The following is a 25,963-nucleotide window of genomic DNA, read 5'->3' on the forward strand; positions in this document are numbered from 1 at the left end:
AACCCGTCATATCAGTCACAGTCGTGTGGCAGACCCTGTCACTGAAATGATGGGTTGGTTAAAGTGTGCATGTCCTGTTTTGTTTATACAACATAAGGGTGGGTGGGAGGGCCCAAGGACAATTCCATCTTGCACCTCTTTTTTCTTTTCTTTTTCTTTGCATCATGTGCTGATTGGGGAGGGTTTTTTGGAAGGGACATCCTGCGTGACACTGCAGTGCCACTCCTAAATGGGCCCGGTGTTTGTGTCGGCCACTAGGGTCGCTAATCTTACTCACACAGCTACCTCATTGCGCCTCTTTTTTTCTTTGCGTCATGTGCTGTTTGGGGAGGGTTTTTTGGAAGGGACATCCTGCGTGACACTGCAGTGCCACTCCTAGATGGGCCCGGTGTTTGTGTCGGCCACTAGGGTCGCTAATCTTACTCACACAGCTACCTCATTGCGCCTCTTTTTTTCTTTGCGTCATGTGCTGTTTGGGGAGGGTTTTTTGGAAGGGACATCCTGCGTGACACTGCAGTGCCACTCCTAGATGGGCCCGGTGTTTGTGTCGGCCACTAGGGTCGCTAATCTTACTCACACAGCTACCTCATTGCGCCTCTTTTTTTCTTTGCGTCATGTGCTGTTTGGGGAGGGTTTTTTGGAAGGGACATCCTGCGTGACACTGCAGTGCCACTCCTAGATGGGCCCGGTGTTTGTGTCGGCCACTAGGGTCGCTTATCTTACTCACACAGCTACCTCATTGCGCCTCTTTTTTCTTTGCGTCATGTGCTGTTTGGGGAGGGTTTTTTGGAAGGGACATCCTGCGTGACACTGCAGTGCCACTCCTAGATGGGCCCGGTGTTTGTGTCGGCCACTAGGGTCGCTTATCTTACTCACACAGCGACCTCGGTGCAAATTTTAGGACTAAAAATAATATTGTGAGGTGTGAGGTATTCAGAATAGACTGAAAATGAGTGTAAATTATGGTTTTTGAGGTTAATAATACTTTGGGATCAAAATGACCCCCAAATTCTATGATTTAAGCTGTTTTTTAGTGTTTTTTGAAAAAAACACCCGAATCCAAAACACACCCGAATCCGACAAAAAAAATTCGGTGAGGTTTTGCCAAAACGCGTTCGAACCCAAAACACGGCCGCGGAACCGAACCCAAAACCAAAACACAAAACCCGAAAAATTTCAGGCGCTCATCTCTAGTAAATTATGGTTATTGAGGTTAATAATACTATGGGATCAAAATGACCCCCAAATTCTATGATTTAAGCTGTTTTTGAGTTTTTTTTGTAAAAAAACACCCGAATCCAAAACACACCTGAATCAGACAAAAAATTTCCAGAGAGGTTTTGGCAAAACGCGTCCGAATCCAAAACACGGCCGCGGAACCGAATCCAAAACCAAAACCCAAAACCCGAAAAATTTCCGGTGCACATCTCTCGATATATATATATATATATATATATATACAGGTCCATGTTTTCGTATGTGCTCAATGGGCACTTACCCAAGGGCCCCAGGAGCATAAGGGCCCTTGCCTGATAGCTGAGGGTCCCCTCTTTCCAGGGGTACCAGATCTGAGCCTGTTAGTTGCTCTTCCCAGCAAGATATCCCGGGTTCTGTCTGACATAGAGTTTTTCTGAGGTTTTACTCCAACAGCTGGGAATCTCCCTTTTTATGTGGACACTGGCAGCTTGTCTCTACTATGCCCAGAACCAGAGATATCAGCCTTCCAGCAGCTGGTCCCTGCTCCAGATACACACGCCTGGTATGCAGTTTTAGATTTTCATTGGTGAATTGCTCTGGCCCCTGAACTCTGACCCCCAAGTCCCCAGTACCTCCCGAAAAGGTGGGACTCTCTAGTTTTTTTTTATTCCATTGATAGCTAAGAAATCTATTTCCAGGAACTGGAGATATCTGCAGTCAAGCAAGCTGCCCTCCTACCGGAAAAGTATGAACATTAATCCCACTCCACTATCCACCCATCCCCTGTGTATTAAACACCCCCACCACCCAGGAAATCATATACCGGGGCCCCTTCATTCAGCACAATGCCCCCTTCCACAGTTTAGTGTTCTCCCTCCCACCCCATCTGTGCAGTAAAGGAGTAATTAGCAGAAATTACTGCTCCAGGTCCTATATGCTGGGCAGAAGATAGAACACCCCAAACCGCCAGTTTGGTGCTGCCAGCCTGTCAGTTTTTATTAGTTAATTAGAATGCAAGAAGGTTAAAAAGTATTGTATAGTATGTGCCAGAGTTTACCTGCGCCATGTTCCCGGTGACTTCTTTATTGCCTATGGTGGTGGGCCGCCACGCCATTTTCCGGATGATTTCTGCTACCTCTGCTGCAGCGCCATCAGAGAACTGCGGAGAGAATTGTAATTATATGGGTATAGGGGGGACAGTGTGGGTCTCTCTGGACCCAGGGGCTAGTGTGCAATGCACACCCTGCACCACAGTTTCCTGCCCTCCCTCATTCTACAGGAGACTCCCTGAAATAGTAGCAATCTCCCTGACTCCCTGAATAGTCCTGCAATCTCCCTGATTGCACCTTACCCCCATTATGCAGCTGTTACATTCATGGGGGAAAACAAGAAATCAGAGATGCATACATTTAAATGAGATCATCAATGCAACTTCCCTGCATTGGTTATAACTTAAGTAGAGATGAGCGGGTTCGGTTCGTCGAGATCCGAACCCCCCCGAACTTCACGTGGTTTTCACGGGTCCGAGGCAGCCTCAGTACTTCCCGCCTTGCTCGGTTAACCCGAACGAGGCCGAACGTCATAATCCCGCTGTCGGATTCTCAGATTTGTATTCAATATAAAGAACCGCGCGTCGCCGCCATTTTCACTCGTGCATTGTAGATTGAGTGGAGAGGACGTGGCTACGTTCTCTGCCTGAAAATCTCAATATCTGTGCTCAGTGTGCTGCATTGTGGTGACCACCAGTATATAGTAGTACAGTACAGTAGGCCATTGCTGTATCTTGCAGCTCCGTGTCAGACTCAGTTCTAGTATCCTGATCAGTGCTCAATATCTGTGCTACATTGTTGTGACCAGTATATAGTAGTACAGTGATGCATTGTGGTGACCACCAGTATATAGTAGTACAGTACAGTAGGCCATTGCTGTATCTTGCAGCTCCGTGTCAGACTCAGTTCTAGTATCCTGATCAGTGCTCAATCTGTGCTGCATTGTTGTGACCAGTATATAGTAGTACAGTGCTGTATTGTGGTGACCACCTGTATATAGTAGTACAGTACAGTAGGCCATTGCTGTATCTTGCTGCTCTGTGTCACTTCTAGTATCCTGATCAGTGCTCAATATCTGTGCTGCATTGTGGTGACCACCAGTATGTAGTAGTACAGTGCTGCATTGTGGTGACCAGTATACTACAGTACAATAGTCCAGTGCTGTTCTCGCTGCTCAGTGTCAGTTCTCCGTAGTATCATCAGTGCTCAGTAAAATCAGTGCTCAGTAAAATCAGTGATCAGTATAATCAGTGCTCAGTAAAATCAGTGCTCAGTAAAATCAGTGCTCAGTATAATCAGTGCGCTGTTAGACGTGCGCCCATTTTCCGCCATTAGTGCATTGGGATTTAGACAATTGATGTAGTTATTTTGTCCCCAGTACAAAATCCAATCTAGATTCCACTTCACTAGGCAGGCGATAGCGAGATTTTACCAATTAATATCAGTGATTTATAATTATTAATTACAGTGATCTTGCCAAATAATTCCAGTGATTTTGTCTTTTTTTTCCCAGTGATTTGGACCAATAATAACATTGATTAGAACGAATAATTCCTGTGATTTTGTCATTTTCTTCCAGTTATTTGGACTAATAATACCATTGATTAGAATGAATAATTCCTGTGATATTAAGGTGTTTGTGTCGCTTAGCTTAACCATCCAGCGACCACAGTGCACCTCTTTTTCTCTTTTCTTTGCATCATGTGCTGTTTGGGGACTATTTTTTAAGTGCCATCCTGTCTGACAGTTCCGTATATGTCCAGTGGTACTGCCATTTGATATAATTCCCGACATTACTGCCATTTAATTTCAATGATTTTGTCATTTTCTTCCAGTGATTTGGACCAATAATACCGTTGATTAGAACGAATAATTCCTGTGATTTTGTCATTTTCTTCCAGTGATTTGGACCAATAATACCATTGATTAGAACGAATAATCCCTGTGATATTAAGGTGTTTGTGTCGCTTAGCTTAGCCATCCAGCGACCACAGTGCACCTATTTTTCTCTTTTCTTTGCATCATGTGCTGTTTGGGGACTATTTTTTTAAGTGCCATCCTGTCTGACACTTCCATATATGTCCAGTGGTACTGCCATTTGATATAATTTCTGACATTACTGCCATTTAATTCCAGTGATTTTGTCATTTTCTTCCAGTGATTTGGACCAATAATACCATTGATTAGAACGAATAATTACTGTGATTTTGTCATTTTCTTCCAGTGATTTGGACCAATAATACCATTGATTAGAACGAATAATTCTTGTGATATTAAGGTGTTTGTGTCGCTTTGCTTAGCCATCCAGCGACCACAGTGCACCTCTTTTTCTCTTTTCTTTGCATCATGTGCTGTTTGGGGACTATTTTTTTAAGTGCCATCCTGTCTGACACTGCAGTGCCACTCCTAGATGGGCCAGGTGTTTGTGCTGCCCACTTGGGTCGCTTAGCTTAGCCATCCAGCAACCTTGGTGCAAATTTTAGGACTAAAAATAATATTGTGAGGTGTGAGGTGTTCAGAATAGACTGGAAATGATTGGAAATTATGGTTATTGAGGTTAATAATACTATAGAATCAAAATTACCCCCACATTCTATGATTTAAGTTGTTTTTGAGGGTTTTTTGAAAAAAAAACACCCGAATCCAATGCCTCTAACCCCTTAACCAGTTTGGTCGCTCGCCTCTGAACCCTTTCGAGTTCCAAGATATCTTTTTTATAGTGCAGTGCCCAAAACTGTACACAATATTCCAGCTGTGGTCGCACCAATGATTTATACAGTGGCAGGATTACACTCTCATCCCTTGTCTCCATACCCCGTTTTATGCGTGATAACACCTTACTTGCTTTTCTTGCTGCATTTTGACATTGCAAACTGCTACCAAGTTTATTATCGATGAGCACACCCAGATCCTCTTCAACTAACGTTATCCCTACTTTTTCCCCATTTAGTTTATAGGCTGCCTGATTGTTCTTATTCCCAAGGTGCATAACTTTACATTTGTCTATATTGAACCTCATTCCCCATTTGTCTGCCCAGGCCTCCCTTCCAGTTAAGTCATTCTGTAGAGACTCAACATCCTTGTCTGAGTTAATTATTCTACATAATTTAGTGTCATCAATGCTTTTGCACTTCTGCAGGGGGGGGGGGGGCGGACCTGACATGCTGGGCGTCCCCCCGCAGAGCTATGATCAGGGCCAGTATTTACTAAAAATCCGAGTTTGGCCGATTTGTGTTTTTTTTTCTAAGTCCCAATCCGGGAATTCACTAAGCAGAAAACTCGGCAGTGTCTGGTCTATTCGTAATGGTTTGATTGGCAAAGTTCTAAAATACGAATGAATAGACCATCGGTCAAACGCGGCTGTTATTTCATACAATACGGGCATTCACTATTCATTCGTATTTGGGTGTTAGTCTCTGAGTGCTCAAGTGCGGGTCTATTTTTTTCCGATTCGTTAAAAAAAGCAGCAAAAAAATAGACCTGCTTTTTCCAGGCGAGTTTGGATAACTATGCACGGATCAGTGAGATCTGTGCATGGTTATCTATGGGAAAGGGTCTGTTTAGTGTAAAAACTGAAAAAAAAAATTGCGTGGGGTCCCCCCTCCTAAGCATAACCAGCCTCGGGCTCTTTGAGCCGGTCCTGGTTGAAAAAATATGGGGGAAAAAATGACAGGGGTTCCCCCATATTTAATCAACCAGCACCGGGCTCTGCGCCTGGTCCTGGTTCCAAAAATACGGGGGACAAAAAGCGTAGGGCTCCCCCGTATTTTTGAAACCAGCACCGGGCTCCACTAGCCAGGTACATAATGCCACAGCCGGGGGACACTTTTATACTGGTCCCTGCGGCCCTGGCATTACATACCCAACTAGTCACCCCTGGCCGGGGTACCCTGGAGGAGTGGGAACCCCTTAAATCAAGGGGTCCCCCCTCCAGCCACCCGAGGGCCAGGGGTGAAGCCCGAGGCTGTCCCCCCCATCCAAGGGCGGCGGATGGGGGGCTGATAGCCTTTTTAAAAAATGTGAATATTGTTTTAGTAGCAGTACTACAAGTCTATGCGGAACTTTGCGGTCAGCGGTTGACCGAAAGTAACCTCACCGCTGACTGCAAAGTTCCCACCATTGGATACAGTGGAGCGCATAGATGCTACATTGTATCTCTGCCGTGTGCTGCCTGACAGACACTACAGGAGCACACAGCCAATCAGAAGAGTGCCACGACGTGGCGCTCCCTGATTGGCTGAAGGGACCCTCTTTGACAGGAGTCAGGGGGGGTCCTGGCAGTCGGGGAAAGGGGTCCCATGTGTAAACATGGGACCCCTTTCAGTGCGTGGTCGGGTTTCCGTTTTATTATTTTGCCAAGTACGTGGATTATACAAAGGTCTGATTCTACACTGGATTATGTGAGTATAATTTTTACCACAGGTACCCCAAGGATTCTACAGGGACAAGAGGACAGAGCCTCGTGTGAACATAGGTAAGTATGTATGTTTGGAGGTGTGCATGTATGTAATAAAATTATACTTTCACGGTGTGTGTGTCCTGTTTTTTGGGGGGTATTTTTTTAGTAGTAGTACTACAGGTACCAGCGGGCCCGGTTTTCCACCGCATGCTGGTACTTGTGGTTCTCCAAGTACCAGCTTGCGGGGGAGGCTTGCTGGGACTTGTAGTACTGCTACTAAAAACAATATTCACATTTTTTTAAAAGGCTATCAGCCCCCCATCCGCCGCCCTTGGATGCGGGGGACAGCCTCGGGCTTCACCCCTGGCCCTTGGGTGGCTGAAGGGGGGGGACTCCTTGATTTAAGGGGTTCCCACTCCTCCAGGGAACTCCCCGGCCAGGGGTGACTAGTTGGGTATGTAATGCCAGGGCCGCAGGGACCAGTATAAAAGTGTCCCCCGGCTGTGGCATTATGTACCTGGCTAGTGGAGCCCGGTGCTGGTTTCAAAAATACGGGGGAGCCCTACGCTTTTTGTCCCCCGTATTTTTGGAACCAGGACCATGCGCAGAGCCCGGTGCTGGTTGATTAAATATGGGGGAACCCCTGTCATTTTTTCCCCCATATTTTTTCAACCAGGACCGGCTCAAAGAGCCCAAGGCTGGTTGTGCTTAGGAGGGGGGACCCCACGCAATTTTTTTCAGATTTTTTAAGACTTTAATCAACTTTTTAAGGTACACAATGAAGCCCTGCACGGATCTCACAGATCCGGCCGGGATTCCTTGTGTTTTGTCAGGCAGTGTTTTACTCATCACTCCCGTAAAGCACTGCCTGATATTACGAATCACATCGACATCGGAAAAAACTAATGTGCAAAACTCGGCAGCTTAGTGAATGATCGTATCAGGATTCAAAAAGTTGCAGTAAAATGCACCCGATACCATTCGAGTTCAAACATCCTTCAAAACGGCCAAAACACGAATCTTTGTAAATATACCCCCAGGCCTGAATTAGGCCCCTTGTGCAATAGACCCACGGCTAACATACGTTAACCCACAAAATCTGGATTAAGTGTACGGAATCTATGGGTTACCCCATGCAGTAAGCCCTAAAGAGTGCATTTAATGAGGCTGCGAGTAAAATAATATGCATTAGTTCCCCCCTCTGGGGCTTACCGCGCTGGGTAACGACACTTTAATAGATCAGGGTTGAGCTTTAGCTGCAGTGTAAGCCCCATGGCTAACTGAGGGCCTGATTCAGCATGGGTTGTACAACTACAACCATTTTCTATAACATGCGGCGGGCATACCCAGTATTGGTTGACATGTGCAACTTTTCCACTTGCTCACTTCTCCTCTGTTTTCACTGCTTAGTACATCTCCCCCTTACTACCTTATGCTAATGCAAGTATCTCTGCGACTTCATGCGAACGATCGCTCCACCCACTGTTTTCTGTCTTCAGTCGCAACTGTCATCAATATCATTAGTATTGGTACATACACCTACCCTATGGGGGTCATTCAGAGTTGTTCGCTCGTTACCGATTTTTGCTATGCTGCGATTTGTTGCAAATTACGCATGCGCAAGGCACGCAGGGCGCATGCGCTAAGTTATTTAACACAAAACTTAGCTGTTTTGCTGTGGCTTCTGCTGCGCTTTTCAGTCGCACTGCTGTTCGTTAAATGATTGACAGAAATGGGGCGTTTCTGGGCGGCAACTCAGCATTTTCCCGGCGTTTGCAAAAAAACGCAGGCGTATCAGGGAAAAACGCGGGAGTGTCTGGAGAAACGGGGGAGTGGTTGGCCGAACGCAGGGAGTGTTTGTGACGTCAAACCAGGAACTAAACGGACTGAGGTGATCACAATCTGTGAGTAGGTCTAGAGCTACTCAGAAACTGCAAAGAATTATTTAGTAGCAATTCTGCTAATCTTTCGTTCGCAATTCTGCTAACCTAAGATACACTACCAGAGGGCGGCGGCCTAGCGTGTGCAATGCTGCTAAAAGCAGCTAGCGAGCGAACAACTCGGAATGAAGGCCTATGTTGGGTGCAAAAGATCAATCAGAAACAGGAGCCCCTGTTCTGTACACGTGCCCAGCGCTGTAACAAGGCTTTGCAGCGCCCTGTGCCAGCCACACCCACTGACAAATGACATCATGAAGGAGGCGGGGCCATCGGCGCTGGTAAGTTTAGGATGGTCCTTAGTGTCCTCAGGATACTCTGGTGAGCTACACAGACTGCAGTGTGCCTGCCTGGATTGTCTTAAGCTACCTCTGGGGGGCACTGCAGTGGAGGTCCTGCTGCAGAGTGCTGTTCCAGGCACCCTGCTAGTCAGAAGCAAGGTCTGTGGGGTAGCGACTTTGTGCAGCGGCACTGTTCGCACACTCCTAGAATCGGGCCCTTTGTATTGTCACAATATACTGTATGCTAACACGCACTCGTAATGCCTGCAATATGCAAGATATTGATGTGTAGAAGTCAGGTGCATGAATGATTTCCCATTGTCACCCCTAGGATATAGGACCTTATTCAGTAAGGATTGTAAATTCTACTAAACAGCTCAGGTCGCCCAGCCCACTACCCACCCACTGCGATCATGCTGAAATCGCAATCGCACCGCAATTTCAGCGTGATTGCTGAAATTGTGGATGGCTCCTGCCGGTGCAGCCTGGCTGCAACGGCAGGGGGTCTGCCGCCATCTTTTTGATCGGAGCAGCTGGGTGCAACATCACAGCCGCACCGATAACACTATCAACACGCCCTCCATTTGGAAGCCAGCGCCTCTGTTTCCCAGCCGCCGCCCTCCCACAATGCTCTGTCTTCGCAGAAGCGTTTGCATTTAGTGCAGGTTATCCGCATCGTCATTGTATTTTTTGCGGCTGGATCACGATTTGTGATCCAACCTGAATGAGGTCCATATCACGCACGTGGATATTCCCCAAAGGGGAAAATAGTAAAATATGGTGACATGAGGATTGCGGCGGAACATATATACAAATTCAATATTATCATTCAGTTCCTGGCTTAAAAACAAACCTAAGATCAGGAGCACTGAGAGGAGTGCTAGGTGTCTACTAACTACCCAGGCAGGGCTGTCAAGAAAAATGTTATGCCCGGATGATACGGAGGTTGCTTTGCCAAATATGGGCGGTTTGTTCACACCCCCTCTGAAAAAATAAATGGAAAATACTATGTGCTCCCCCAAAACAGCTCCTCCCTCGGGCCTCTCAAATAAGCCCTTGGCCAGGTAATTAGTGCCTGCTCCACCCTATCTTGGGGGGGGGGGGGGGGGCGCAGGAGCCCTATCAAGCCATTAAGTCAGTGCTCCTCTTCCCAATTTAAATCTGACATGGCCACACCCCCTTGTTTAGGAATGCTTTCCCTCTCTTGCACCCGTTCTTGCAAAGTGTTGCTGCAGCCTTGTCCAAGTTCTTTTTATATAGTCTATCTCACCCTCTAAAAGTCTATGGATTTCTGTTAGGTGGTATGGTCTGTCTATCACTACAAGCCCTATATCCATAGCAGCTTGTTAATCACAGTAACTTCATTATACTTAGATCTTTCAAGGCCATTTTTTCTCGGAAAGTGTGACTGTCCAAGGTTGTACAACTACATTCTGTTCTTCCTCATTTCTTTCCACCAGTTTAGAATCTGAGGGATCAGTGGCTAGAAGTAGAGATGTGCATGTTCGGATTTACTCGGTTCTTAACACCAGAATTTATGCGAGTTTTGTTATTGGCTATCCAAAACACGTGACATCCGAGAGCCAGTAAGATGCCTTTTTGAGATCCGGGTAAATCCAAGTAAATCCGAGTAAATCCGAACCTGCACATCTCTAACTAGAAGTGGCATTTTCACTGTGAAGCCTTTTTAAATCATATACAGTATGGCAAATGTCACAGTTAATTATTCCCTCCTAAAAGCAATTGTCTGCTACATTATAAATAATAGTAGGTATAAAACACATCAACATTCCAGTAATAAATTATTCTGTGATTATTTGACAGATGCCGTAGGAGTTATACCTACAACCACATCACCTCCGGTGTCTAGTTCAGAAGCTTCAACTACTATGGTGATAAACACAGGTTCCACAGTCACCTCCAGCACAGAGTCTAATTCAGAAGCTTCAACTACTATGGCGTTAAACACGGGTTCCTCAGTCACCTCCAGCACAGAGTCTAATTCAGAAGCTTCAACTACTATGGCGATAAACACGGGTTCCACAGTCACCTCCAGCACAGAGTCTAATTCAGAAGCTTCAACTACTATGGCGATAAACACGGGTTCCACAGTCACCTCCAGCACAGTGTCTAATTCAGAAGCTTCAGCTACTATGGCGTTAAACACGGGTTCCACAGTCACCTCCAGCACAGTGTCTAATTCAGAAGCTTCAACTACTATGGCGTTAAACACGGGTTCCTCAGCCACCTCCAGCACAGAGTCTAATTCAGAAGCTTCAACTACTAAGGCAATAAACACGGGTTCCTCAGCCACCTCCAGCAATGGAGTAACAAGCTCATCTGGAGCAAGTGGTAATCCCATACCTGGAACAAGCACAGGATCATCTTCCAGTGGTGCACTTATAACGGGAACAATGGAAACAACTGGTGTATCCGGTACAACTTCTGAAGGCAACACCGGAACTGGTAATGTAATAACTGTACAGACTTGCAACTTTTGATCATTAAGACCACCATACCATATATGACATGTGTGGCTTTGGCTACTTATGATATCAGTAGAGTGAATATTTGCATACAGTAAACTACGTAGAAATATTTCTTCCTATGGGGGGGATGTATCAAACCTTGGAGAGAGATAAAGTGGAGTGGTTGCTCAAAGAAGCCAATCAGCTGCTGGCATTTCCAAGACTGTGCTAGATAACTGACAATTACAAGCTGATTGGTTTCTTTGAGCAACCACTCCACCTTATCTCTCTCCTAGCCTTGATACATCTCCCACTATGTCAGAAACAAGCCACATGCATATGTAGATTTGTTCCTGCTCATTATAAAGAAGTGAAATAAAGGATGGAAGGTGTGTCCCGATGTAGGAGAGAACAGTAAGGTCCCTTTTCTTTGAAAATATGTGTCAGACAAAAAAGGTGGTAGATGGTACAGAAGGGACGGTATTGGTAGCACTAGCAATACATAAAGAAAAAACAAAATCAAATAAAAAGGAGAAGACTGCAACAAGGCTAACATTTTCAGCTATGTTAGTGCAAATATAAAGCGCTCAAATGTTAAAAACAAATGCTTTGGGCGCATATTCAATTAGGTGGGCAACAAAAATGGATAGACCTTGTGTCTGATACACGCGGTATTCAAATTAAAAAAAGTGGTCACAGATTATGCAGGGAGTGGGTGCAAGGTTAGGGGTAGGGTAGTGTAGTGCAGTGTGCGTGTGGGGGGATGAAGGGTGAACGATGGTGTAGTGTGTCCAGGGAAAGGGTGCAGATTTAGGGTAGTGTCGTGCGAGCGGTTGCAGGACTAGGGTTAGTATAGTGCGTGCATGGTTAGGGGTAGTGTAGTGCAGTGTGTGTGGAGAGAGGGTGCAGGCTTAGGGGTAGTGTAGTGCAAAGCTAATTAACATACCAGTATATTTTTGTATTGTGAGAGGAAACGGGTGTACCCAGAAACCCATGAAAAACAGGGAGAATATACAAACTCCACACAGTTAGGGCAATGGTGGGATTCAAACCCATGACCTCAGTGCTTTGAGGCAGTAATGCTAACCTTTACACCATTCATACTTTTGAAATATTCTGCAGCATTGGGAAAAAATGATGCCTTGTAAGTTGATACAAGTACTTCCTACAGGTGTCCCATCTAGAGTGATTATTTCTTTACAAACAACAACAAAATCAGAAGACAAGATTCTGAGGGTCAACAGCTTGGGTGATAGGCTGCTCACAGGGCAAAAACTTCAATCACAACTTAATACTGGTTGAGTGTACTTGGTGGTTATGGGGTGTATTTAATAGATGCCCGCTCCTTTCCGACGGAAAGGATCCAACATCTCTGTATTCAATGAGTGGCCAAATCCGACAGGATTTGGCCGTTCCCGACAATGCCAATCCAACTTTTTTAAAGTCGGATTGATATTGTCGGAAATGGGGCCAAAACCTGTCAGATTTGGCAGCGGAATCTGACAAAACACGTGGATCCGCGGCTAATCCCCTGATGCATGTGTTTTCCGACAAATCGGAATTGCTGACTTGTCGGGAAAAAATGCAAGGGCATTGAATAGGTCGGAAACAGTTTCCGACCAAAAAAGTCAGAAACTGCCGTCTTTCCGTCAAGACGGCAGTTTCCGACTACAACTGAATACACCCCTATATCTGCAAACAGTGTGGGTCTATTTGTTCTATGCTTTTATTTGAGTGTACAATAAGTCATTAAAGTACGATAATGGGGGTGTTCTAAAACTTTTGACCAGCAGTCCACGGGGCATGATAAAATAACAGTATTTATAATCACGGGGTGAATGTTAGACATATTCAACAATAAAAAAGATTATCATGTGAGTATTTTGCAGCTGCCAGGCCAAATATACTAACAGTTTAAGAGGTCTACGTACTCAGAAATGGAGAGAGATAAAGTGGATGGAGATAAAGTACCAACAAACCAGCTCCTAACTGTCATTTTTCAAACACAGCCTGTAACATGGCAGTTAGGAGCTGATTGGCTGGTACTTTATTCCGTTCATTTTATCTCCACACAAGGCTTAGTAAATAGACCCCACAGCCTGTAACATGGCAGTTAGGAGCTGATTGGCTGGTACTTTATCGCCATTCACTTTATCTCTCTTCAAGGCTTAGTACATAGACCCCATTGTCCTGTGTCTATTTTTGATGTTTCATCTACTTCGGCTACAAACACAGGTTCTGCAACGACTTCCAAATCTGGATTGACAGCATCCACTTCAGGAACAAGTGGTACAGGTTCTTCTACGACTGAATCAGGTGTCACAGCAGCTTCATCAAATTCCAATACTGGTAAGTTAAAGAAGCCGGATAGTTATGATCAGCTCACATATTCAGCAGTGACTTGCAGTGGGGTGAGGCAGAGCCTTTCCTGCCATACTAACGTTTGTGCCAACATTTTGACTGTATAAAGTACGGAAAATACAAAGAATTTGTTTGAAATATCTTCTTTGCATTATTCTAATAATTTTTATCGCCAAAACTCTGCAGTGAAAAGTCTATGACAGGTGAGGCAGTGCCTCACTTGCTTATCTTTTCCGCACATCTCTGATTAACACTAACCAAATTTCCAGGAGTTTATACTGCTGCACCTGTGTATAATGCCCAGATGTACCCTTTGGCTCATATATTGCATGGAATTCTGGCTCTGGTGCTAGCCAGTGGCTCCTAAGCCATTTAGCTCACCGCACGTCCCTGAATTCAGCACATAATCTCCCCCTCCCCTGCCAAAAACAAATATGTATAGAGCTATATGCAGGGCTGGACTGGCCCACAGGTGTACAGGGGAAACCCCTGGTGGGCCCTACCGCCTGGGAGCCCACTCCCTCCTCTAGGGATCAGGTTCCAGACTGTGCACTTGCATTATACATATATTACCTTATATTACAAAGGACTATGGTGTATTTTCTAAAGTTCATTTCTGGTATTACCCTGGTACATTATCATGCATGCACTAGCAGTATTTACTATATATATTTATCAAGGGGCCCAGCCCATGCACTGGTTAGGCAAACCAATGTGGTGGATAGCCACACCCCATCTGGAGACAGGCCACACCCCTAAACATTGGCCCTTACCACTGCAATTCCCCCGGTGGACACTTCATGCCCAATTTCGACACTGGCTATATGTGTGTCCCCACATTAAGACGTATAGTTTTTTCTTCATAAATGACCAACATTGATGAATTGTCTGAAGGGGATACAGTTAACTTTCCGACAGTTGGAATCCCAGCGGTCAGGATACCGACGCTGGAATCACGACCGCTGACAATGCCGACAGCCGGAATGCTGGCTAACAGGGGCTATTCCCACTCATGGGTGTCCATGACACGCATAGAGTGGGATAAAATATTTACAGTTTTGGTGCGCAAAAAAAAAAACCCTATATTGCAGCTAGTTATGTATATCGGAGTAACGCATCCAAGTTACTCAAAAACAGTAGATAGAAGAAAGGATAGATAAGATATACACACTCCAGCGCTAAGGAGAGTACCACATTCACAATTTATACTCAAAAAAATCCATATAAAACACTTATCACCAGTGTGGAGAATAAGTTAAATAATAATACTTAACGTTAAGGGAGTAATCTACAAAAGAGCAGATTATTCTTAGTCCGTAGATTTCCACAATTTACCATGTAAAAGAACAAGAAATATATAATAGTGCAGATTATTTAAAACAAAAATCAGAGTTTATTCAAGAGATCCACTTACAAACACAAAGTTTGGATTGAGCTTGATATTATTTCCGTAATGGCAAATGCAGCATATGACGGGTGCATCAATTCCAGGTGTGCAATGGATCTTTCATGTAGACTCCATAGTAAGGCAAATGGCACCATAAAAAAGAAATATAAATAGTGCAAGTATGTAAAAACAAACAAAGTTTTAATACAAATATGCACTTACAAACATTTGACAAAACACAGCTGAGGAAGGACTTTGGTCTGAAACGCGTCTAGCGTGGCTTTAGGAGAGACACCCTGCGTGGCTGGAGATCGTGGGTTTGCTGCAGCACTCACATTCCGGAAGTGAGTGTTGGAAATTCCACGAACATCAGGAGCCTACCTATGCTGTTTTGCCAGTGGGGAACCCATCATGCTGTGTTTTGTCAAATGTTTGTAAGTGCATATTTGTATTAAAACTTTGTTTGTTTTTACATACTTGCACTATTTATATTTATTTTTTATGGTGCCATTTGCCTTACTATGGAGTCTACATGAAAGATCCATTGCACACCTGGAATTGATGCACCCGTCATATGCTGCATTTGCCATTACGGAAATAATATCAAGCTCAATCCATACTTTGTGTTTGTAAGTGGATCTCTTGAATAAAATCTGATTTTTGTTTTAAATAATCTGCACTATTATATATTTCTTGTTCTTTTACATGGTAAATTGTGGAAATCTACGGACTAAGAATAATCTGCTCTTTTGTAGATTACTCCCTTAACGTTAAGTATTATTATTTAACTTATTCTCCACACTGGTGATAAGTGTTTTGTATGGAGTTTTTTGAGCATAAATTGTGAATGTGGTACTCTCCTTAGCGCTGGAGTGTGTATATCTATCCTTTCTTCTACCCATAGAGTGGGAATAAAGCCTGTGGCGAATGCAGCAAGCCACCAAGCCTTCAGCGTGGCGAGCGCAGCGAGCCCGCACGGGGAATTGTTGCATGCTGCCGGCATAATGCCAGTCGGGATGCCGGTGTCGGTATACTGACGGCCGGCATCCCAGGGGGCAGTATATCATACTGAACCCATGTAAAGGTAGGTATCTTATCTCATTTTACTGCATTCACTGTAGCAATTAAAAGATGAATGTAAAATGATCAATAAATAATTCTGTTTTATTGAGATGTTGGCCCAATTTACAAAAACTTTATATCTTGTTTCTATCTCAGAAACACCAACTACTGCTGCAATAAACACAGGTTCCACAGCCAGCTCTAAATCTGGATCAACCAGCGTATCTGAAGCTCCTTCAGCTGGGGGAAACACAGGATCTTCTGCAACTGGGGCTTCGGCAACTGATTCAGGAGTAACAGGGACACAGGCAACCGAACTGAAAAGTACTTCTTCAACTAACTCAGGAAACGTGGTGACAACAGCTACAAGCGATACAACTACAATTGGTATTGTGGCCAAAACTTCGCTACCACTCTCAAATTCTGGTAATCTGAGTACTCCAGCAAATTCTGCAACTGGGGCTTCTACAAGTGGACCAAGTGTAACAGGCACAGGGACAACCAAGCCCAACTCTGAAATAACAGCAGTTTCTACAGGGACAGGATCAGAGACACCAACTACTGGTGCAAAAAACACAGGTTCCACAGCCAGCTCTAAATCTGGACCAACCAGTCTATCTGAAGCTTCTTCAGCTGGAGGAAACACAGGATCTTCTGCACCTGGGGCTTCTACAAGTGGACCAAGTGTAACAGGCACAGGGACAACCAAGCCCAACTCTGAAATAACAGCAGTTTCTACAGGGACAGGATCAGAGACACCAACTACTGGTGCAATAAACACAGGTTCCACAGCCAGCTCTAAATCTGGACCAACCAGTCTATCTGAAGCTTCTTCAGCTGGAGGAAACACAGGATCTTCTGCACCTGGGGCTTCTACAAGTGGACCAAGTGTAACAGGCACAGGGACAACCAAACCTAACTCGGAAATAACAGCAGATTCTACAGGGACAGGATCAACAATAACTAAGCCAATGTCTGATACTGGTAAGATGATAGATGCCAGAACTTACAAACATTTCAGACATTCAGTACATCATCTGCCACAGCATCAGTGGTTGTTATGTCCGTATTAGGCAGGGGCGCATCAAGAGAAGAGGTGGCCCGTCCCCCTCTCTAGCAAGCACTGCTGTGGACTCTGGGCACTAAGGTTACTAGGGGACCATAGCGCTGTCCCAGAGTCAAGTACACATGGAGCATGTCCCCCATTCTTTTCCCAGTGATTTTTCTTCTGCGCATGCGCAAAATGCCAGAAAAATGGCCGTCACACCATTTTCTCGTTGATTTCTGCGCTGCTGCTGCTGCTGATGTGGAACTCTGGAGGGTAAGTATTGAAAAAAATAGGTGCAAACGGGCCTGTGTGCACTGCACACACTGCACCCATTATAAATACGCCAGTGATATTAGGGCTTCAAAAGGCCGGGAACACAGTAGTAACCACATTTCCATTAAAAAAAAACATTTTGTTGGTGTTAGGAAACCATATTTATGTACCCACATTTAGATGTGCAGTCAGCACTTGGTTAATGGCCAACATACACACGTGCAGTAAGACCTGATTCAGCGTTGCACGTAATACAGATGTTCACAGAATTCAGTAACTGTTTTTGGCTACTGCTCATTATATAGTTTATGCAAGGTTTACACAGGGTGTACGCACAAAAACACAATTGCAGTTGAGACGCACGGTATCAGAAATGTCGGGGGAAAGTGCTGGAACTTCTGTGCGGTGAGTGGGAGGTGACTATTAAGACGCACAATAATGGCCGGTCTTATGGGCGTGTTATGGGAGTGTCACGGACGTGTTGCTGTAGTGTTTGCATACACAGACGCTTCATGGTTCACATAGGAGACCATACTCAAATGGAAAATCTGCACCTGACATAGGGCTCGTGCAAGTTTCGATGGTGCAACCAATGATATTACAGCATCTATAGTCTCAGTCCTTACACATTGATAGGAATGGATGTTCATGGGTGAAGGGGTCAGTAGCACATTTGCATAAAGTCAAAGACGTGTAAACACCAAACGATCTAGTCAAGGATGTGAATGGTCAGACTCACAATCACTACCATGGCAGGAAAGTAGATATCTTATTTCACTGTTTTAGACTGTACAGTATTTTCATTAGAACATTAAATTTTCATTACAACAAAAAAAAAAAATTACAAAATGTAAGAAAGGTAAAAAAAAAATATGTTTCTTGTGATTATTTTGTAGATTTCAGACATACACAGCTACTGACTATTAATAACTGTGCTTCAATTTCAGAAACACCAGTTACTGGTGCAATAAACACAGGTTCCACAGTCAGCTCTAAATCTGGACCAACCAGCGTATCTGAAGCTCCTTCTGCTGGAGGAAACACAGGATCATCTGCCACTGGGGCTTCTGCAACTGGACCAAGTGTAACAGGGACAGGGACAACTAAACCTAACTCCGAAATAACAGCAGATTCTACAGGGACAGGATCATCAATAAGTAAGCCAATGTCAGCTACTGGTAAGTAGAAAGACACCAGAAAGTGACAATCATTGCAGATACTCAGCATATAATCTCCTCTAACATTGGTTGCTGCTGTACCCATATCAGGACTGCATAAGGCTAGGAATAGTTCCCAGACTTCCTCTGACTTCCTGGAGATAGAGAGCCATATTTGTGTACCCACATGTGCATATTGCATTTGGTAAATGACCAACTTAGACACATATACAGTAGGGCCTGATTCTGAGTCGCACGATATGATGATATGCATGTTAATGGCCATTGTTTTTCATCCAACTATGTCTTCAAGCATGCCGTTGTCTCCTCCATTCTTAAAAAAAAAACTACAATACACTTGATCCTAACACTCTTTCTAACTACTGCCCCATCTCTCTCCTCCCTTTTGCCTCCAAACTTCTTGAGTGTATTGTCTACAACTGCTTTACTGCCTTTCTTTCTTTCCACTCCCTGCTTTACCCATTTCAGTTGGCTTCCATCCTCTTCATTCCACTGAAAGTACCTTCACGAAAGTCACCAATATTCTCCACGATGCCACAACCAAGAGCCACTTCACTTTACTATGTCTCGTCAACCTCTCTGCTGCTTTTGACACTGTGGACAACACTCTCCACCTGCAAATCCTTCACTTCCTTGATCTATGCGATACTGCCCTCTCCTGGCTGTCCTACTACCTCTCTAACCACCTTTTCACTGTCTCATCTCCTCTCATAAGTCTACTCCTTTCCCTGCTTCCACTAACGGTAGGTATCATCCAAGGTTCTGTTCTCAGACCACTCCAATTCTCCCTCTATATGTCCTCTTTAGGTGAGCTCATTAGTATTTTGACTTCCAATATCATCTCTATGCTGATGATACTTAGATCTACCTTTCCTCCCCTGGCCTCTCCCCCTTTCTCCTCACTTGTATCTCTGACTCTCTGCTATGTCTTCATGGGTGTCCCATTGCTTTATTCACATGTCTAATACTGAGCTGATCGTCTTCATATCCTCCTGCATAACCTCACCTCCCACAATGTCATTATCTATTGATGGCTCAACTATTGCCTCTAGCCCCAAAGTGAGCTGTCTCAGAGGTATACTCAACTCTTCCCTCTACTTCAAATCACACATTTTGTACCTTTCGCAGACCTGCCGTTTTCATTTAAAAAATATTTCCATGATCAGACCCTTTCTCATCCTAGATGCTACTAAGACCCTCATCCGCTCACTGATCATCTCTAAATTGGACTACTGTAATCTCCTCTTATCTGGCCTTCCTGACTGCCGCCACTCTCCACTTTAATCTATCCTCAATGCTGCTGCCTTGCTCAACCTTACTATCTATATGTACTATGTCTACCTCTCTTCTCTTCCAAGCCCTACACTGGCTCCCCTTCAAAATACAATTGAAGCTTCTCAAACTGACTTACAAACCCCTCACCCATTCCTTTCTGATTTACATCTCTGACCTTATCTCCTTTACATTCCTGCTGGTCCTCTTTGCTACACAAATGCACGCCTCCTCTCCTGCTTATGGATTACCTCCTCCCACCTCCAAGATTTTGCATATGCTGCTCCCTATCTCTGGAATTCTCTTGCTCTTCCTATCAGACTCTCCACATATCTACAAAACTTCAAGCAAGCTTTCAAGATCCACTTCTTCATCAAACCCAGCTATCTCTTATCCTAACTCTATTCCACACTCACTGTATAACCCCATCCGTGCCACCCCTATCTGTCTGCCCCTCCCCTTTAGAATGTAAGCTTTGATGAGCAGGACCCTCTTCCCTCATATGCAGCTTCTTACTTCTCTGTCATCTACTATCATCTATTCAATACAACAGCACCCAACCCTCGGTTTCTATCATCTTGATGCTTATTTCAGAGTCTTGCTTGCTGATGCAGTAATGTTTATATGAATTGTACTTGTCCTACATTGTCTTGAACTGTAAGTCTCTGTTTTCTTGTTTTGCTCATTTGTTTATGTACTTTGTTGGGCGCTGTGGAACCCTAGTGGCGCCATATAAATTAAGGATGATAATAATAATACCGATAATTATATGTCTGAGTCGCACATTGCATGCATCCCGATTATGTGCGCACAGCGCCAATTACAGATTCTGACACCTGGTCTTGGAAATATATTGGGTGTTTCTGGATGGTGACTGGGAATTAACATGGGGGGTGGCTAATCTGATGTGCACCAATGTTTTATTTAATGGGAGTGTCACAGGCATGTGGTGTCATTTAAAGTGGTTACTACAGCACCCAGGATGCAGAGAAAATAAGATCAGGAGTGTAAAGTTAAAGGAGAGGTAAGTACATACTTACCGACTTCTGGGCTGCTCTCTCCGGGAGAGAGCAGCCCGTCGGCTCAGCAGGGGGGGCTGGCAGTCAGGTGACGTGCAAGGGGGGCGGGGCGGGGGCGGAACGGGGCGTGGCTTCTGGATCACGTCATTTAAACCACGCCCCCCGCTGTGTAATGCCGCAATTACCGGCATTATACAGCAGGGGGCGTGGTTACGATGACGCGATTCAACAAGAATCGCGTCATCGCCTGCCCGGACCGCCCACTTTACTCGTTAAGTGGGCGGCGGGCAGGGGGTGACCCTCGTAAATCGGGAGACTTGCCAGCTCTTCCGGGGGCCGGGAGGGTCACCCGTTTTTCGGGAGCCTCCCGGCCATTCCGGGAGGGTAGGCAAGTATGGGTAAGTATGAAACCATGGGAGGAGACCTCGCAGAGTCGGGGGAGGATGTGGCTGAAGGCAGAGAGGAACAAGAAGGAAGAACTCATGATGGAGATACTGTATGTGCAAGCAGTTGCATGCAGGTAAGCAACACTTAGCTAGAGAAGGATATCCAAAGTGTGGAAGCATGAAATAAGAAACAAGTTAGGGAGATGAGCTGCATGTGATAGACAGTGCCCAGACAGACAAACTGCATTAAAGAGATTGCTGAGACTTGTGGTGCCACAGCCAGAGCAAGCATTCCAGCGGACAGGAAAGGTCCAGTCATCCCAGACTGACTGAACAGAAGGGTAAGCCACTGATTTGGTGAGAGAGTACCATATCTTTTATAAACTCACCAGCCTTATTGTGTGTTCTAGACGTTGTTCCTAATATGTATAACAGTGCTGCAACGCTACCATTTAAATACAGATCTTATTGTATGCAGACATCCAGGTAAGGACCCCAGCTGTGCACACGATGATACCCAAAACAACCCGGATTGATTTGAAAGTCATGAAGCTACTTTATTAGTTCTCTTACATTATATTGTGTCCTGGACTTTGCTATCTAGTGTGAGGAATCGTTCATTCACCCAAACCATATTTTGAGTGTATAGGAATCTATGTCACTTTATAGTTCCATGCTAAGTAGATATGATTTTGAACTGTTATGTAGAAACATTTGTGAACCATTAAGTAAGCATTAGTGAATCCTGTATTTGATATGATTTAAGAAATTTGTGCCATTGAAGTGACCCATTCAAGCCTTTATTAAGGGTCTCTAGAAAATGAAATAAATGTAAAAATCCTTTTGTAATTGTTCTGTCTGCTAATTTGTCTGTCTGGGAAAGGGTAAGGTTTCCTTGCCTCTCTGCTGTGGTGTGAGGGAGGGAAGAAGCCGGAGCAAGGGTGGATTCCTGTCAACACACCCAACCCAATAACATCAGACTTGTGACAATCCAACACACTTTGATGTCTGCTATAAATGTATTCTGGGTACCACACTTGCACAATGGGATGCAATCTTGTACACCAGGGTAAGACTTTGTAGTGGCATTAGCATAAAGTCACAGACATGACTGAGGCAAAAGAAGCAAACACTGATGCAACTGCGTACGACTCACAATCAGGCCCATAATGTGAGAGCAGAAAATTATTTCTATTTTCATTAGAACAAGAAAAGATAAAGAGATGTCAATACATTTAGAATTATGTGATTATTTTGCAGATTTAAGACACAAGCAACTACCTGTTATTAACCCAATTTGTATTTCAGAAACACCAACTACTGCTGCAATAAACACAGGTTCCACAGCCAGCTCTAAATCTGGACCAACCAGTGTATCTGATGGTCCTTCAGCTGGAGAAAACACAGGCTCTTCCAAAACTGCAGCTTCTGTAACAGGACCAAGTATAACAGGGACGGGGACAACCAAACCTAACTCTGAAATAACAGCAGTTTCTACAGGGACAGGATCAGAGACACCAACTACTGGTGGAATAAACACAGGTTCCACAGCCAGCTCTAAATCTGGACCAACCAACCTATCTGAAGCTCCTTCAGCTGGAGGAAATACAGGATCTTCTGCAACTGGGGCTTCTATAACAGGACCAAGTGTCACAGGGACGGGGACAACTAAGCCTAACTCAGAAATAACAGCAGTTTCTACAGGGACCGGATCAGAAACACTGAATACTGCTGCAATAAACACAGGTTCCACAGCCAGCTCTAAATCTGGACCAACCGGCCTATCTGAAGCTCCTTCGGCTGGGATGAACACAGGATCTTCTGCAACTGGGTCTTCTACAAGTGGACCAAGTGTAACAGGGACAGGAACTGGGACAACAAAACCTAACTCTGAAATAACAGCAGTTTCTACAGGGACAGGATCAGAAACACTGAATACTGCTGCATTAAACACAGGTTCCACAGCCGGCTCTAAATCTGGACCAACCAGCCAATCTGAAGCTCATTCAGCTGGAGGAAATACAGGATCTTCTGCAACTGGGGCTTCTATAACAGGACCAAGTGTCACAGGGACAGGGACAACCACACCTGACTCTGAAATAACAGCAGTTTCTACAGGGACCGGATCAGAAACACTGAATACTGCTGCAATAAACACAGGTTCCACAGCCAGCTCTAAATCTGGATCAACCAACCTATCTGAAGCTCCTTCGGCTGGGGGAAATACAGGATCTCCCCCAACTGGGGCTTCTACAAGTGGACCAAGTGTCACAGGGACAGGGACAACCAAACCTAACTCTGATATAACAGCAGTTTCTACAGGGACAGGATCAGAAACAGCAAACACTGCTCCTTCAGCTGGGATGAACACAGGATCTTCTGCAACTCTGACTTCTACAAGTGGACCAAGTGTCACAGGCACAGGGACAACCAAACCTAACTCTGAAATAACAGCAGTTTCTACAGGAACAGGATCAGAAACACCAAATAATGGTGCAATAAACACAGGTTCCACAGCCAGCTCTAAATCTGGACCAACCAACCTATCTGAAGCTCCTTCGGCTGGGGGAAATACAGGATCTCCCCCAACTGGGGCTTCTACAAGTGGACCAAGGGTAACAGGGACAGGGACAACCAAACCTAACTCTGAAATAACAGCAGTTTCTACAGGGACAGGATCAGAAACAGCAAACACTGCTGCAATAAACACAGGTTCCACAGCCAGCTCTAAATCTGGACCGACCAGTCTATCTGAAGCTACTTCAGCTGGAGGAAACACAGGCTCTTCTGCAACTGGAGCTTCTACAAGGGGACCAAGTGTAACAGGCACAGGGACAACAGAACCAAACTCTGAAATAACAGCAGTTTCTACAGGGACAGGATCAGAAACACCAAATACTGGTGCAATCAACACAGGTTCCACAGCCAGCTCTAAATCTGGAGTAACCAGTCTATCTGAAGCTACTTCAGCTGGAGGAAACACAGGATCTTCTGCAACTGGGACTTCTACAAGTGGATCAAGTGTAACAAGAACAGGTACAGGGACGCCAAAACCTAATTCGGAAATAATAGCAATTTCTACAGGGATAGGATCGTCAATTACTAAACTAATGTCTGATACTGGTAAATCAACAGAGTCCAGAAATTACAGCCATCTCAGTGCCAGATTAACAATGGAGTGGATTGAGCTACAGCTCCAGGCCTCCACATACAAATAGTCCCATCATGATGGCAACATGATAATGATCAGCTGTCTAACTATAGTAAAATTGTATTTCTGATTTGTTTGTTTTAGAAAATTATGAAATATTTCTATTTGTATTTAGGGAGACATTGGAGGAGGTAGTGCTGGGAGTGTACACACCCACACAGCACAGTTCACACCTCCTCCCTTTCTCTGTATAGACCAGTGGTTTCCAAACTTTCTTGAATCACGGCGCCCTAGAATATCAGAATTTTTTTTACGGCACCCCTAGGCCAAAAATTTCTTATTGAGAAATTTAGAAAGACATATTACATTGAGTAGATCGCGTTTATATGTCATCATTAGGGTCAGTTGTGTGGTGAGGGACAATATTTGCTTCTGTTTGGCCACATATTTTATGACTGGCAGCCACCAGCACTGGTTTTGCCTATTTTATTGACCATGAATAATTTGAATTGGTCCTGGACCACCAACCCAGGGCACCCCTGCAAGTGTCCCGAGGCACCCCAGGGAGCCACGGCACACAGTTTGGGAACCTCTGGTATAGGCCCTTGAACATTTTTCAGCCTCAGGCTCATGTGGCCCTTAATTTGGCCATGACCATCTCAAACGTTCAGTACATCATCTCTCCTAACACCGGTTGTTGCTGTATCCACATCAGTGCTCCATAAGGCCAGGAAAGTTCTGAGAGTTCTAAAAATAAATAGCTTTTGAAGATAGAAAACCTTATTTGTATCCCCACATTTAAATGCACAGTTGGTGGGTGGTAAATGACTCTCAGACAAATTTTTGATAGTAGACTCTTATTTCACTTTTTTGCATTTTCATTTTAAAAAAAAAAGATAAATGTAAGATGGTTAATTAATAAATAAAGAAATGAATATATAATTCTGTGATTACTTTGCTGAGATCAGAACTAACATCTACCAACTATTAATATCCCTGGTTCTATTTCAGGAACACCAAATACTGCTGCAATAAACACTGGTTCCACAGCCAGCTCTAAATCTGGGCAAACCAACGTATCTGAAGCTTCAACAGTTGGAGGAAACACAGGATCTTCTGCAACTGGGACTTCTACAACTGGACCAAGTGTAACAGGGACAGGGACTGGGACAACAAAACCTAACTCGGAAATAACAGGCGATTCTACAGGGACAGGATCAACAATAACTAAGCCAATGTCTGATACTGGTAAGATAATGGAGACCAGAAAACTACGACCACCTCAAACAATTAGAACCTCATCTCCCCTAACATCATTTTTTGCTGTATCCATCTCAGAGGGAATGGCTATGATATACCGGCTGACAGGATGCCAGCTGTCAGTATACAGACAGCGACATCCCATCTACCGGTATACCTGCAGCAAGTGCCCTTGCATGCTGGCTGCGCTAACCACGCTTTGGGCTTGGTGGCAATCTATGCTCGCTACAGGGTC

General features: G+C 44.6%; 1 protein-coding gene across 1 annotated transcript in view; it reads left to right on the forward strand.

Annotated features, from left to right (window-relative positions):
• Nucleotides 1–25,963, forward strand: part of LOC134958711 (mucin-19-like) — a 112,874-nt gene that overhangs the window by 71,923 nt on the left and 14,988 nt on the right. The window contains exons 4-9 of the mRNA XM_063941465.1: nt 10,688–11,329; nt 13,567–13,680; nt 16,298–17,125; nt 18,410–18,640; nt 22,578–24,353; nt 25,480–25,716. Of these exons, the coding sequence (XP_063797535.1) occupies nt 10,688–11,329; nt 13,567–13,680; nt 16,298–17,125; nt 18,410–18,640; nt 22,578–24,353; nt 25,480–25,716 (3,828 nt within the window). The remainder of the gene's footprint in view (nt 1–10,687; nt 11,330–13,566; nt 13,681–16,297; nt 17,126–18,409; nt 18,641–22,577; nt 24,354–25,479; nt 25,717–25,963) is intronic.

Source organism: Pseudophryne corroboree, chromosome 9 (genome assembly GCF_028390025.1).
Source record: "Pseudophryne corroboree isolate aPseCor3 chromosome 9, aPseCor3.hap2, whole genome shotgun sequence".
In the NCBI taxonomy this organism is placed as follows: domain Eukaryota; kingdom Metazoa; phylum Chordata; class Amphibia; order Anura; family Myobatrachidae; genus Pseudophryne; species Pseudophryne corroboree.